The sequence below is a fragment of the Gekko japonicus genome, unplaced genomic scaffold (assembly GCF_001447785.1).
Source record: "Gekko japonicus isolate JY-2015 unplaced genomic scaffold, Gekko_japonicus_V1.1 scaffold1518, whole genome shotgun sequence".
Lineage (NCBI taxonomy): Eukaryota > Metazoa > Chordata > Lepidosauria > Squamata > Gekkonidae > Gekko > Gekko japonicus.
In genome coordinates, this window is record NW_015168092.1 from 180962 (window position 1) to 197576 (window position 16615).

The following is a 16615-nucleotide window of genomic DNA, read 5'->3' on the forward strand; positions in this document are numbered from 1 at the left end:
CCTGAACCAACATTTGCCCATCAGCTTCATGCCTTTTGTGTGTGTTTGTGTGCTTCTGAGAATGTGCATTTATTGATTTAAAGCATTTCTATCTGGCCTTATCTCCTAGGACTCAGTGCAGAGAATAGTCTAGCGACCAAGTTGCAAAGGGCATAAATTAATGAAATTAAAAAGGTGCCATTTACCGATTTGAAAGATATTCAGACTTAACACACCCGGGAGTTAGAACACACAGGATCAGCAAACTCACAGCCAGTTCTGCTGGAAAAGTTCTTCCTCCACCAAATGCTGTCTGGAGGATGACTGCCTTATATGTCTTCCTAAACGTATCGAGGGACGGTGTCCTCCTCACCTACACTGGCAGGCTGTTCCAAAGGACTGGGCACACCACAGAAAAGGTCCATGATCTTTGCTGTGGCCGTGTGGACAGTCTGAAGGAAGGACACCTTAAGCAGGAAGCTGTCTGAAGAATGTAAACTCTGTGGGGAGGTATACTGGGAGATGTGGTTTGACAAATATGGGGCCCTAAGTTGTGAAGGTCTTTATGGGTAATGGCTAGCAAACCTGGGTCCAGAAGCACTTACCTTGATCTACTACTGACAGTATAACCCCCATATAAGTCTGATAAATCAACACCAGTCAAACATTCTGCCTTCCTATTCTTAATTTATTGTATTTTTAATGAAATAATATGGTGGAAAGGCAGAATTAAAAAACCCGCCAATCAATCAGTTATTTATTTATTTACTTTGTAGTCTACCTTTCTTGCCGTGATACAGGCCATTGTGTTTTAAAGTATATGGTATTTGTCAAACAGATTTAGTACCTCTTTGAATATCTTGCTGTATAAGGCATTTCTCTACAAATATTGTGTTCATCGATATTTGGAGTTGCTTCAGTGTTGACTCTTCCACCCTCTTTCCCCTGCATCGTTCTGGTTAGGGCAACTGGTGGACTGGCATTATTTTGAAAGAGTTTATGCTTTTGACTTCATCTGTCACGGTTGTTTACATCATTTTTTTTTTTATAAAAAATATTTTTAGGGCATCACTGATTTAGACCGAATCTACTCCATACGGATGTAAAACATAGGATGTCTTCTCATGTTTTAATTATCAATTACCCTTCCAACATTTCACAGAGGAAAACAGGGACCCTATAGTAACACCAGTTCTCGTACCAAGAATGCACAATCTCAGTATCCCCCACTATCCCCCATTGCTGGAGGATGTATTTTTGATATGCTGTATTCATTTACCATGCTACTGCCTATTTCCTACTGATTTGAAAGCCAGGAGAGAGTGCGTTCCTTTGGTTAAATGTATATTTCAAAAACAGAATTCTCCTGTTAAGTTGTTAGCCATTCGAAATATACTTAAGCAACCGCAGCATGGGAGATGTCACTCTGACCTGCTTGGGGCCTCCATGCACATATATCTTACCAACTTGTGCATTAAGGACAAGATGTATCCAACCATCCTCTCAGAGGTTTAACTATACCGGGAAGGGAACTGAATCCTGAAGGGTAACAGTGCTAGCAACTCACTCTAAACAAGTTATAACAGCATGTCCCCAAAAGGACAAAATAGGGGCAATGATTTTCCAGGAGGCAGAAGATAGTTGTAATGTAGCTTTGTGTTGTAACCAGGCATTCATATTCTTTATTTATGTGCCTTTGACAGATCTTGGACAGTCAATTTTTTACACAACGACATGTTTGCTACCCTTTCTCAGCGATGACATCTTGAGTACTTTGCCATATACAATGATTTCCACTTTAGCCACGTTCCCGCCGTTTCTCCATAAAGATATCATAGAGTACCTCAGCACATCTTTCTTGCCCATGGCTATACGTAAGTAACTCCCAGTTATGTTTCTACAAGAGAACTGAAGGTTCCCTCTTCTTCACTGAAACAATGGGTGCACTCCCTTTAGGGGTCTGGATACATCTTGTGAAGCTGAAACAACCCCCAAATCTACTGTTATTGTTACTTATACAAGAATGAGAAAGGACAGATTTCAGTACAGCAAGATTTGAGTCCGGTAGCACCTTAGAGAGTTTTGAAGGTATGAGCGTTTGAGGGTCAAAGCTCCCTTCGTCAGATATACCCCCCAAGTCTTCTTGGTCTCTTAGGTGCTCCTGGACTCGACTCTTGTCTTTCTGCTGCAGAACAGCCTAGCTGCCCTCCAAAAGTGTCAATAGAGTTTTGTGTTGTGATGTCCCAACCACCACCAAGAGATGCTCATAATTTTGGTCACAGCTGATAAAGGGTTAGCCTATACAAGGGTTTTCTCTGCAGCCACAGGGCTTGGTTCATTCCATTGATTCACAGGCCTGATAATGTTCCTCCCAACCCCTTGCTTTGCCGTGTGTTCCTTGACTTTACTGGGCAGTTTTCAAGAACTGATTAAGGTCTGCACAAGGATAGAGGTGAAGTGGAAGTTTTATGTACGTGTGAAAGTTCTGTGGGCTGTAGGGTTGCCAAATGTGCCCGGGGGGTGGGGAATCCCCAGCTTCGGAGGCCCAATTTCCGCCGTGGCGGAATTGGGCCCCGGGGGGAAATAAGGAATACTACTCTTCCAATACCAATCAAATGCGTCCTATTGATTTCTATGGCAGCTTTGTGAGCATCCTGTTGATTCACCATATGTTCCCCCCCCACGAGCTCGGCCACGCCCCCAATGTCAGCAACATCTGATGTCACTTCCGGTGACGTCGCACGCACACAGCTTGCTCCCGGACAGAACGGAGCCTCCCCCGCCCGTAAGATTTCAAGATCTGGCAACCCTAGTGGGCTGGATGCAAAGGTGCTCTTTTGTTGGCTTATAACAGCACTTACGCATGCAGAATGGGAATTTGATGACAGAACAGGTGGATGATTTTTGCTGGTTTCTTCCTCCTCCTATGGATCCCCATTTTGCCCTGTATACCATTCCTGAGGGTCATTTCAGGTGGGGTCAATGAGCTGTAGTAAAGGGCGGGGAGGAAAATCCCATTCATGAACTTTGCTCTGTTGAAACTTTAGAACTAACCCAGCGTCTTTAGTGTAGTTTTTAGGGGTGGATAGTTAGGGGGAAATAAGGAATACTACTCTTCCAATACCAATCAAATGCGTCCTATTGATTTCTATGGCAGCTTTGTGAGCATCCTGTTGATTCAAGGAGCTCCATGAGGACAGGAACTCCCATAAGAAGCTCCCAAAAGTAGTGTTTGTCTATCAGTATGCAGCTTCTCCTCTGTAGATAACTCTTGTTGAGGGCAATCAGAAGCCCTTTTATACTTATATATTTAAAATAACAGCAATGAAGTACTCCATTGTCTGTGTACTCTTGGTACTGCTTCATCTGTACAGTTTAACTCATTTCCGAACTAATTATCCCAAAGCACTAGTTAATTCCCTTATGCACAAATCAGTATTTTGCTCTTTTGGCTCTCTTACCTTTGGATCTTGTGATCTTTTACGCCTTTGATGTTTTCCCACTATATGTTTTCTGTATTAGTTCACAACATTGGGAGCATATCTAGTTTAGAACTGTGATTTCCATTAGAACAGCTTGTTGCCTTACAGCACTTTCCATTAGTAGGCTGGATGGCAACTTTACAGCAGCTTTCTGATTCATTAGCCTGTTGCTGTTTCCATCCAAATGCACCTCCCACTACTTTCTGGTGTTCCATGCCAGCACTTCCAAGGCTGCTTTGGAAAAAAACAATGGGGAAATGGAAGAGGCACACCAACATGCAACATCGCTTCTGGTGAGAAAATAGAAATGCTGTCATGACACTGAGGGACACTCAAGGATTCACCCAAAACTCTACGGTTTAACCACAGAGATCATGATGTTCCTTCTGGTTTTTCATTAGAAGTGAAATTGCGCATGGGAGACAGGTGTGCTTGTCCCTAGCCCCCTCAATCCTTCTGCAGATTGCCAGCTGTGACTGGCAACCCTAAGACATGAATTAGGTACAAAGACAAAGCTGGAAATAGATATGTGCATTGTTATTTCATCACAGATCTTCCAGATAGTTTACTTAAACATATAAATATTTCCTAGTTAAGTACAGAAACATCTGTTGTGCTGTTCTCCCAGTATAAAAGAATGCACACAAAAAAGACAAGAGTTGTATATTATCACTCCACTCAGCAAAGTCCTGAGTAGTACAGTCCTGAGTAGTACAGTCTAAGTTCAGTGGCTGTAACTCACTTTCTGAAGACTTCCTCCAATGGAAGTCATTCTCCACTGGAGAACGTGCTGCTTCTGTTGGGGAAACCCTTTACAAATTAAGCTGGATCCAATCTATTGGTTTCATTTGTTGGGCTACTGATTATCCCAGGAGAATAATTCTATATGAGAAAGATATGATGCCATGTAGATGATATCTGTGGTGCAAAAGTGGAATGGCATAAAGGCTGTAGTGGGGAGGGGACGAGATCAAGCAGTAATACTGATAGGATCAAATCCAGTAGTTTCTGAACATATATATTTCCAGTGTGCCTTTTGGTGACTTGTGTCAAGCCAACACAGTTTGCAAACCATCTTTCCATTGAAGACTGCACCTTTAGTTGGGAAAAAAAGTATTATTTCCACTCCCCCAGATAATTCAGCTGAACAGTGCCAGCAAAGAACAGTGCCAGCAAATGCCTTATATAACTCAAACCAAGGCATTCTTTCAGTATAAACAACAGTTCCTCTTGCACCAGATCACATGTTGTCTTCAATTTTCTTCTCACACTCTAAATCCTACAGTTCTTTCATTCAATATGTTGTAAAGTACAGTGGCTCAAAAGAATCCTGTTTGTGTCTGGTTTTAAGAAAGCAATTTCACCAAGTCAGAAAGAATGAAGCTAGATCATCTTCACCCTTATGTGAGGTCAGGTGCTGCCTCTTCTGCATCCAATTACTGAATATGCTGTGGGTTGGATATGTTCCCAATTTTATTTGCAGAGCATCGATGATCGTCATAGCTCTGAGTCAGGAACATAACAAAGCGAGAAAAGGATAGCTCCGAGTCATGGAAGGGACACATCATCCAGGAGTCCTGAGTCCTTGGTCAACCAGCTGTCACTAACCTGCACTGAGCAGATTATATGATATGAATCAGAGAGATGTCTTTGGCTGCTGTCCAGGAGAGAGTTGGCCTGGTGGTTGACTTTGTGACAGGATGTGACAGGACACACACACACAGACACACACACAGAGACAGACACACACACAGTATATTTCTGGAAGGAGATGGCCTGGGATTGATCTGCCTTCTCATCTTTATTCTATCCATCCTCCAAGAAACTTAGGGGGGCATTCATGTCACATTTTGTTCTCACAACCCCATAAGGTAGATTGAAACTAAGAAAGAATGACTGGCCCAAGATCACCAGTGAGTTTCATTGCTGAGCTGGGATTTGAAACTGGGTCTCCCAACCTCTACACCAGGGGTCCCAACTTATTGATCCTATCAGCACTGTTGGAATTTTGAGAAAGAGAAGTGAGCACCATCACAAAATGGCTGCCATGGGAAGTGTGACTCATCATGAGAAGGTTATGATGGGAAGCAGAACTGATCACAAAATGGCTGTCATGGGAGGCAATAACAAAATGTTGGGAAGTTCCAAATCAACCATCCTTCTGTGGTTGGGGCAGCTGTTTCCAAAGACAGTCCTCTGCAGACCTTAAGGGGATACCTCCTGGGGTCTTCCATAGAGGTCCTACCTTGTTGCCAGCGGGGGAATTTGGAGGGCATTCCTCTGGAGGGGTGGGGACATTGCACGATGTCCCCAATGCAATAACATCACCTGGAAGTGACGTTGTCATGTCTGTGACATCACACAACAACGCTCTGGTTTGTGGGCAAAACTCTATGTTTTGAGGGCAAATTTACCATAGAGTTTTGCCCTCAGACCAAAGCATCCCCTGCGACATCTCTGATGTGATGACGTCACTTCTGGGTGATGTCATTGCATTGGGGATGTCACTTGGGGATGTGGCTGTTTGGGGGCGGGGTTTCCCCTGCTGGCCAGCTAGCTGGCGGTGGGCAAAAGCCCCCCAAACCAGGGGAACCCCCGCTGGAACCTGAGGACAACTCCAGTTCCACTGAGGTAGAGAAAAGCCAGGATGGGAATGTAAATGGGAAACCCTTGTAAACTTACAATTCCATGTTTGGCTGAATGTTACTAATTCCATACTTGATTGACATTTACATGATCAAAATGGCAAATTTGCATTGCTAACTGCTAAACCTCTGTTTTTCCTTAAAGTGGGCTCCTCAAGAAGAGAAGGGGTTCCAGCTCATGTTAATCTGTCTGCTTCTTCAATGCTAATGATTGCAATGCAGTATACATCCAATCCTGGTACGTATCAGCCTTTCTGGTAGTTTGTACATTTGTCAAACTTCCATGAAATGTTACATAAAAAGCACATAAACAGTTTTTTTTAGCAGGGATGTTGGGAAGCTGATGCTGCGGGAAATGCTTCTTATGTTTGCATTTTGAAAAAGAATTTAAAAAATAGTCCTTTGAAATTGCTGAGCCTGGAGCAGCCAGTTTGGAGATAACTGATTTCACAGTGTTACAAGCATAAATTTGCTTAAACCTTTAAAAAAGCTTTGAACTACTTCTAAAAATTCTATTTTGACACATGAAAGCAGAAACATGTCAGTTTTTATCACCATGGCATTAGTGATAATTAAGGAACACTGAAGGTTGTGTTAAATTTAAATAGAAAGCTGTTGATTGCCTCATACATTGCACTTCTGTAAGGACAAATTATGTCTGCTAAATTCCTTGTGGTTAGTAAGGAAGAAACAGGTCAGCTGGACTTGATTAATGGAAGTCTAATCAATTATCACATGTAGTGTATAAGTTGCCACATCTATATATATAAAACCACCATAAAATCAATGCCCAGGCCAAACCGCTGGACCTAGAAGCACCACATTCGGGGAGACCGCTCCTACCATGGCGTAGGTGCTCACTAAAAAGGGATTTTTAGAAATTCGACCCCTAAGGGGGACAAAAGGGGTAAAATGTGCTCCCCCCATTGATTCCTATGAGGCTGCCAGGCTGCTGCCTCCTTGCACCCCCCACTCTCTGATTGGTCAGCTGCAGAGCTCAGTGTTCTGAGGTAACCCCCCCCAACAGTTACAGGAGACTGCACAGAGCTAATGACAGTTGAGGAAATCAGGAATGGCCAACGACCACCTGTGAAGTGCAGTAATGCTGCTGGCCCAGCCTCTCTGATGGCTTCCAACACACTCCCCCCACCTCCTACATCTAACAGGCGGTTGTCTGTCAGGTGCAGCAGCAGTTGCAGGGTGCTTAAAGTCATGAGGGAGCCTGCCTCAGCAGTAACACCTTCGTGATCCTGCCAGCTCCGCCTCCACAGTGGCTTCTAATCCTCCCCTCCTTCCCCCTCCTACACTGGACGGCTGCTGCCTGTCAGGTGTAGGAGAGGAGGTGGGATGCTTACAGCCTCCGGGGAGGTTTGCTCCGCAGGATTGCCTTAGCACTGCTGCTGGCCCAGCCTCTCCAATGCCTTTAAATACAATCCCCCCCAATACCAGACAGGCCTGTGTCTGTCAGATGTAGGAGCATGGCCAGGGTACTTTAATCCATGAAGGATGCCGCCCCAGCAGGATCACCTTAGCAGTGCTGCTGGCCCAGCTTACCCACACTCCCACCCACAATGGAAATATACCCCAAATTTGTAGAAAACTTGTTTCCTGTATTAGGTTATTTAACTTTTCACAATGTGGGTTTTAGAAAATTGGTTCATATGAACTTGCTTAATATCTGATTGCTCGGATGGTGTTTTGAATATGTAGTTATGTCCCACTTCTTAAATGTAATATAAACGAGAGGCAATTTCGTAAAAAAAAGGGGGGGGTATGCCCTCCCCCCCAATTCAATGTCCAGGCCAAACCCCTGCATCAAGAAACCCAAAATAAGGAGAGTGCATTCCTTCCATGATGTCAACCCCCACTACGAAGAGATTTCTGTGAAACATGATCCCTAAGGGGGTAAAAGGGGGGCAAAATGTGGTCCCCCAATTGTTTTCCATGTGCCTGACAGGCTGCTGCCTCCCCCCCACTTCTGATTGGTCAACGGTGAAGCTCAGAGTTCTGAGGTAAAATCTGCTGTTTGCACCCTACCTCCCTCTGATTGCTCAACTGTGGATCTCAATGTTCTGAGGTAAAAACACAGTTAAAAGAGACTGCATACAGTTGAGGACAGGTACAGAAATCAGCGATTGAAGACTCCTGAATAGACATTTCTCATAACAGCCAGCATGGCAATTGAGCTTATGAATGTTCATGGGGAGATAGTAAAGGACCTTTCTAGGAGCCTGCTCCAGAGTGAGCTCACCAAGCAGCCTGGTGATCCTAGCACCTGAGGGCAGAACCACCACTGTGGTCTACAGAGAGGTCCGACAGAGAAAAAAAAAAGTACGTATGTCTCACTTCATCCTTTACACTACAGTCTTCTCCATTAGACAAATGTTACCTTTCAAACTTCACATAATCAGTATTATAACTGGATCTACGGAACTTAAATACCGTAGCGAAGCACGGGTATCAGGCTAGTTTTAATATATAAAAGCTCCTTGCCTTTAACAACCCAAGCATTCTGCATCACACCATTTCTGTGCTCTGAAAAGCTTCATCTACTGAGCTTCTGATATCCAGATAATACAACTCCTCTGTCAATAAAAAGACAGCAATCCTTGACATATCAAAAGGAAACCCAAATACATACAATGGCATAGTTACGCTACATAATTCTATATTTTGACTGGAATGGAATTTCTTCCCCAAAGAATCCTGAGCATTATGGCTCTTTTCAGGAGAGGGATTGTTAAAGCAGTTGAATGGCTGCAGATCTTGCACTGGTTGGAGGGCTATAGTTTATACCAGATGAAATAATATAATATAGAGTACACCAAGTCTTGTGTAATGAGCCAACATTGTGTTCCACGGTGTTTACTGTAGCCCTGTTCATATGTTACAGTGAATGCTTGTACATCCTTTGTGTCTGCACATCTGTAAGAAAGAGCCAACACACTTTCACTTTACAAATGAAACTGGAGACCAGTACCTGCATAAATGTGGGGTTTGAACCACACATTCAGCTGTACATGCATTGAACAAAACATGATAATTGCACAATACAGATATGAAGAGAAATCAAGTGTACTCACTATAACTTGTGAACAGGGTAGGGTTGCCAAGTCAGTAGGTCCGTGGGTGGGGGATGGGGGGAATTTACCGGGAGCTGGAACAACGCGACATGCCTACATCACCCAGGAGCCAGAAATAAGCACAGTGTGCCTATGGTGGGGTGCTTGGGTTTTTGGGCAAAACTTTATGGTCTGAAGCTAATTCTACCATAGAATTTCCCCCCAAAACCAGAGCGTCCCCTAACATCACCGATGTGCTTACATCACTTCCGGGTGATGTAGGCATGTCACGTTTATTTCCTGCTTCTTGCCTGTTTGGGGAGGGTAATTCTCCCCTGCCGGCCAGATGGCTGGAGTGAGGGGGTGCGCCGGAAACTGGGGGATCCCTCACGTGCCGGGGGACCTGGCAGCCCTAGAAAAGGGCTTTTGTTGGGACCCTAATAGGGTTCACTGTTGTTCCCATGATAGCTTTTAAAAGGAATTGAAATATCTTCTAGTTCAGTTGTGGTAAGCTTTGACATAGAAAAGAGCAATTATTCAACGTTTCAGTGCAAGTAAACAGGCCTCTAAGGTGGCTTGCTTGCGATTGACGGGATTCCCCCCATTGATTAGCTCTAAGTACATTTATTTAATGCATTTATATATTGCCTTTCTGTCAACTCGAGACATCCAAGATGGTTGACAATATAACATTTGACAAGAGGAAGCAATACATTGTAGAGATTGTCTCATGCTGATGGTTGTCTTCAAAGGTATGAGATCCCTGGCCAGGATAGATACCTCTTGCCTTTCCCTCAGGGTTCCACAGGTTGTGAAGTTGCTCCAGGGAAAGTGGGGGAGGGCTGCCTCATCTGGTTTATCTCAGGCCTTTGGTGTTTCTTCATGATACGAAGACATAATTAAAGTGGTAAGAAATGACTGGATTTCAAATGTTCATCATCAATGATCCTCTTATTTGAATGGGCCTGTATATTCCTACATACTGACGTCCAGGGGTCATTTCGTAGAAAAAGAGGTGCAAGATCTCATTAGCACAACTCATTCGCATAACTTATTTGCATAGGCCACACCCCCTGACATCACCGGAAGTGTGTCAGAAGGCAACACCCACCACTCAGGTTCCACGGGACTGTTTTGGATTGCTAGCTATTGGGGGGGGGGATGTGCAGATCTGTCCTCGCAGAGGAGGGAGAGCTTGTACCTCAATAAAACTTGGTCTTAAAGGTGCCACTGGACTGTTTTGGACTGGGGGGCTGGGTGGGGGGCTCTGCAACTTACCTGGCTGCTTCTTGCTCTGACTGAGGGCTGCTGGGAGCAGGGGGTGGGGCTTGTTGCATGTGCCCGCTCCCTAGGCTCTTTACTGCTGGAGCTCTGCTCCTGTGCGCTCCTGCAGGAAATGACCCCTGCTGACGTCTCACATGCTGTGGAGATGGTTAGCTAAGAACTCCTTCATGCTAGCTTTTCACATATAGGAGAAGTGCGACACAAGGACATATTTATAGATACATATTTATAGTCTTCTGTACACATTCTGAGAAGGCAGAGGACTATACCATGTGTCCTTGAGGAACATTCTGAGCTGGCTTCCAGATTCTAGATATGGTGACTGTAATATTTCTGGGACCACCTGGTTTTTTGACACTGTGACACAGAGTGTTGGACTGGATGGGCCACTGGCCTGGTCTGACATGGCTTCTCTTATGTTCTTATGTACTATCAGAATGAAGAATGGCTTAAAAGAAACACTATTGTTGTTTTGGCACTTTTGCTGCATTGGCATTGGTTTGCCCGACGGATCTCAATTAAACCAATAAAAATGATACAAAACTTTTCTTTTCTTTGATTTTGCATTTCAACCGGTCTGTCTCCATTGTGTTTTTTCCATCTAGTGTATCACTGTCAGTTACTGGAATGCCTTATGAAGTACAAACAAGAAGTGTGGAAAGTAAGTTTGTGGCCCAGTATATTTTGTGGAACAGTTACACAAACAGTTCTTTATTTGAAAATTGAGATCACTTGAGGTGTCACTTCAAAATAGTGGCAACAATTTGCATGTCTGAGTCTGAGTTATATTTTGTATTGAAGTATGACCTTACAAATTTCAGCTGTACATTAGCCCCCCCCCCTTCCCCCCAGTCTCTGGTTCTGGTTTCAGAAGTACATCAAGCCATTTGAAAGCAGGGAAGAAATAATATTGATTCAATCTTTAAAACAGGACGCACTTGCTAATACACACATACAAGGGCGCAATTTCCTTAAGTGCATGTGAGGTACCTCAAAGGCTGCTTGCTTGAATATTGATTGATTTTTAGTATGTCTTTCTTACTGAGACTCGTGGATTACAAATATGAGCCTGCCCACTCAGTGAAGTTTTCTGGAGAGGCATTGCTCTGTGTCCCACCACCATTTGGTGGTGATGGAGGGGGGGGGATATGACAGGGACTTCTTGGTGTTGGCACTGATGCTATGGAATACTCCCCTTCATCAGGCTCATTTGATACCATTTCTGTTAGCTTTTCATTAACTGGTGAGGACTACTGTGTTTAAAAGAAAATTACTCTGAAGTAGGAACATTTGCTTCCCTGATGAAATGTTTGCTGATGTATGTGCTTTGGGTTCTGAGAATATTCTACTGTCAATTTTCGCATTTTAAAAACATATTTCAAAATGTTTAATTTTTCTTATCTGGTTGTAGATTGGATAGTAAGTGATTTTGGTTTATTTTAAAATAATGGTATTCTGCCCGCTGCCTTAGAGGTCTTAAGGACCCAAAAGCAGTATATAAATATTTTAAGAAATAAATATCACTGGAATGTACATGAATGCACTTAGGATTTTGCCAGAGCTTTCAGTGACGGAAGTGCTTGTCTTATAGGAAGTGCTTGTCTTATATTCTGCTTAAACAGTTTTTTCTATGCTCTCTCTGCTTCTCCCGAGGACACTGACACCTTCTGAAATTGACCTTGCTGCTCCTGCTTTTGTTTTAGGATTTGCTGTACGTAATTGCATATGGCCCCTCTCAAGTAAAACCTCCTGCGGTACAAATGCTTTTCCACTACTGGCCCAACCTAAAACCTCCAGGGGCAATAAGTGAATACCGAGGCCTACAGTACACAGGTCAGTGAAGCACGATCTAGCTGCATGCTAATAGCAGAGGCTAATGACTTGTGGAAAGTTCTGTAGCGTTTCCCACCTGAGCAATGGTTTCTAATGTACCTTGTTTTTTCAGCATCATATAGTAAGTGATTACAAGGCATAGAGTGGTTCTCTGTTAATATGCTTGCCCCCGGCAAAAGGCGCAACCAAGGTGACAACAGTTTCCAGCTTCTTAACTTTGAAATGAGTTCAGCTTTGGGAGAGTTTGCCAAGGCAAAATGTGGAATGCCCTTCAGTTTGGTTTTCAACTTGTATCTGTCAGGAATGCTTCAGTTAGAGAGGGGATCCTCTCTTAGGGCAGAGGGTTGGACTAGGTGACCCATTGGGTGCCTTTGAATTCTATGATTCTATAATGAAATGGGTGCATTCTCCAGCATCAGCCACAGAACCTGTCAATCTGCCAACTGTGCTAATTCCTTGCTTATACCTCCCTAAGTGGGGGGGGGGGACTTTTTTCTTCCCAGACCAGTGGAAAAAGAAACTCTTCTTTCTCACCTTCTCTCCATTCTCTCTTGCTGTCATTTAGGGCTGGTTTAGACATGTTCATAGGTTATTTGATTCCTCAGTGCTGAATGTGTGAACTGACATCACTGCTGAGCATGATGTTGGGAGGTGTTAACAAAAGTTCTGCACATAGTTTGACCTGTGGATGAAGACAGGTGTAAAAGTTTTACAGTGGTTGGGTCAGTTTGGAAGCTCCCCCACTGTGCTCAGTCCAAATGTGCCTTTCCTTTCCAGGATTGAACTATGGGGGGGAAAATAATTTAGTGCAAAAAGTTGGGTATGGGTGGCACCGATTGGCTGGTGTCCATACTGTCAAGAAACCTACCCCTAATCTACAAAACAATTTTGTACTTCATTTTTTTAAAAACACATTTTTGAGCAATAAAGCAATGAATGAATCACTAAATGTACCCTGCTTAAATTTTTTAAAAGGTAGACTGCTCACCGGAGGCAAGGGGTGGGGACAGGATTGATGGCTGAAACCAGCATTTGATGCTTCAGTATATATGACTGTCAATCAAACTGTGATGCTGGGGTTCTTTTTTTACCCTTTGTTTGTCTTTATTTGCAGTGGCTCTTTGACTTGTGCAAGTCATCATTCAAAGCTGCAGATACTATGATGAATTTGCATGTGTGAATTAGCCATTAGAAATATCTTTAAATTTCTCTATATTTCTATAAATATATATATGCAGAATTACTCTGCTGGGATGTCCAAGACTTTCTGCACTTATAATATGGACTGTCATTACAATCTAGCTCAGTAGTTAGTGGTGCTCTAAATTCTCAGGCAGGGTTGTTTGCCAGCTGGGCTGCTTGAGATCTGGATTTAACTGAAGTTGTTGAACACTGAAATTGCACCCTTAATGCTCAGCCAGCACATGCTGGCTCTGAGCTACAGCTGTATAAATGCTGATGCTGAGCTGATATCAGAATAAGAGATCAAAAACATTTCAAATCCAGCTGGAGTTGAAGACCAGAACTTGAGCCCCAGAGCTTGCCATGTTAATTGCTACAGAGGATCATCCCTCACTGCTGTATCTAATCCATATTTAGCTGTTCATTTGCTTATGTGTTTATTAGTGGTGGTTTTGTTTTTCAGCATGGAATCCCATACACTGTCAGCACATTGAATGCCATAATGCCATTAACAAGCCAGCAGTGAAGGTAATGGACATATTTGCACCCCTTAGAGTTTGCCCACTGAAGAACTATTCTACTGATAATTATATTCAAATAGTCTCAAGAATTACAAGGCAGTTCTTCTTTCAGAGTTAGAAAGGAAAGCCTTTCTCTATATCACCCTCTTAGGTAGGAAGAATACCTTGCTTGGCCAGATTAGTGGCCCATCTAATCCAGCATCCAGTTTCCCACCTTGGCCTATCATGTGTCCTGAACACAGAGCACAGAGACCAAAGTGTCCCCCTGCTATATGGCTTCTGAACATGGTCTTTCTATTTCATCATCATAGTTCACCTTCTGATCCTAAAAACCTTGCTAAAATTATGCACACATTGTTTTCCCCGCTGCCAGATTCACGTTGCAGCTGCTCCGGCTTCCTCTTCCTCCCCCCCCCCACTTCTGGCCCACAGGGCACTTCTTTTGGCACAAGCACAGACAACAGGATTAACCACCCCCCTCATTTTTTAAACTTAATATTTTTCTGCAAACCTGAGGGGTCTCTGTAGATCTGCAGAAGAATGCCCCCATCTGAACCTGGCCCCATTGTATGGATTTTTATATCCACATGGAGGCCAGGTTCAGAAAATCTTCTTAGAATGGCACTGTTAGAAGACCAGAGGCATTATTACAAAAGACACAAAGGCTGTGGTCACACTGGAGGTTTGCCACAATCTGGGCACACTTCTAATAACACCGGTTTAAAGTGTTGTGGGGTAGACCAACCAGACAGCACTCCCTGGGGCGGTTTCCTCACATGCTTGTCTGGTGGTCAGGCATTCACATTACTTCAGCACCTCAACCATGGAGTGCACAGCCCAGTCATTTTTGGTTTAATGCAGGCGGGGGCATGCGCATATAGGCAGCAACTAAAAAAAACAGCAGCAGAAACAGATCTGTGGGTTCAGACTGCACTTCCGGTTTCCTTTTGTGGCAGGAGAGTTCAGATATCTGGGAAAGCTGAGTGGAAGTGCCAGGCATCCATAAACACTGGATGTTCCCCAGTGCCTGATTACTCTGCTTCCAAAGCGGGGCAACACAGGGTGCAGATGACTGGGGCATGGAAGGCAGATGTTGCTGTCTGATCGTGCTCTTTAAATCCGCAAAGGTAACACTACTATATTATGTGACCGCAGCCTAAGTGTGATCAAGAAAAAGAATACCAAATTGGTCTTTATACTTAGGGTATTTCTGCCTGTTTATTTCCCATTGTGTTCCAACCCCAACTCATTATCTTTGTCTCATTATCTATATTATCTTCAGGACAATTTTGCTCATCCTTCAACTATATAGTTGGGCTGTCGGACAATTGTAAACAGTACATTGCATTGCATGTAAAGCGGTGAGGACTGTGTTGTGCTCAGGTTCAAGAACACTTAGCAGTTAAGCAGTTCAGGATTAAGTGGGTAATACTTGAGCTAAGACTGAGAGTAAAACTACCATTTTGAAAGGCATAGAGCTATAACCAAAGGTGGCATCCCTGTGCCAAGCTTTCTCCACTTATTCTGTGCTCTGATATCATGATGTTGTATGTTTGCTCATCCCTGCCAGTCAGTGTTGCAGAGCAGGGGGGAACACACAATGTGAGGATGTCATGACACAGGGTATGTAATGTTACAGGATACGGGGCAGGAGAGGATTTGACATGGGAATTCCATTTTTTTGAGGTACCTCATCTCCTGCAATGGGCAGTTCTCCCGTGAGTGATGCAGCTTAAAAATTTTGTGTGCTTCCCTTCCACCCAGTCACTAGCTTCCAATATTCAGTTCTAATTGCAAGCAGATCACATGAAATTGTACCAAATAGTGTTTTCCAGCTTGTGTAGCCCAAGCTTGTTTGCATATGAATCCAACTCATTTTGGCATGCCGGTTTTTCCACAGACATGGATTTAGTGAAACTGAACATGTTCCCACCAACCAAAACGGTTACATGAGAGATGATCACATTACCTCTTTTCCTGCGATTAATGTATTCCCAGCAACTATAATCCAAACAAACTTTCAACACTTTATCTCAGGTTCTATCCTGCCCTTTCTCACAGGAGTTCAGGAGCAATATGTGAGGCCTGCCAGTAGCCCTGGAGAAGAATGTTCTGTCCCTTTAATCGAGGTTTAATGTGTGGAAATAGGCAGGCGAAGCTCTCCATGGTATGGAGGCAAATAATATAATCTGCTAAATAACATCCCGTAAAGTCTCTGTTATGGGGACAGAACAATTTCCTTTTTCCAAGTTGTGGGCGACTCTAGCACACAGAGTCTCCCTTCCTCTGCTTCACTCGCCCCTGATTATCCTTTCCTATACCCAAGCACTGACAAAGCTGGTAGGTCCACCTGGGGAAGTCCAAAGCCCATAAACACAGATTCTGTTCTGTCTATGCAGGGGATCATCAGCTAATGAGGTTTAGAAGATTCGTTGACTGGAATGCCTTTTTTGGAGAGAGAAACTGATTCTATCCTTCCTGTGTGTTTCAGATGTGCATAGATCCTTCCTTGTCTGTGGCTTTGGGTGATAAACCACCCCCTCTCTACCTTTGTGAAGAATGCAGCCAGAGGATTGCAGGGTGGGTAGATTATGAGAGGCCAAATCCAAAAATATAAAACCTATCAA

The 16615-nt window shown here is 43.6% G+C and overlaps 1 protein-coding gene across 1 annotated transcript in view; it reads left to right on the plus strand.

Moving 5' to 3' along the window:
- Window positions 1–1765: 1765 nt before the first annotated feature.
- UNC79 (unc-79 homolog (C. elegans)) overlaps window positions 1766–16615 on the plus strand; it is a 140937-nt gene continuing 126087 nt past the window's right edge. Inside the window, exons 1-6 of the mRNA XM_015414741.1 lie at window positions 1766–1853; window positions 6252–6344; window positions 11058–11113; window positions 12156–12285; window positions 13931–13995; window positions 16480–16568. Of these exons, the coding sequence (XP_015270227.1) occupies window positions 1766–1853; window positions 6252–6344; window positions 11058–11113; window positions 12156–12285; window positions 13931–13995; window positions 16480–16568 (521 nt within the window). The remainder of the gene's footprint in view (window positions 1854–6251; window positions 6345–11057; window positions 11114–12155; window positions 12286–13930; window positions 13996–16479; window positions 16569–16615) is intronic.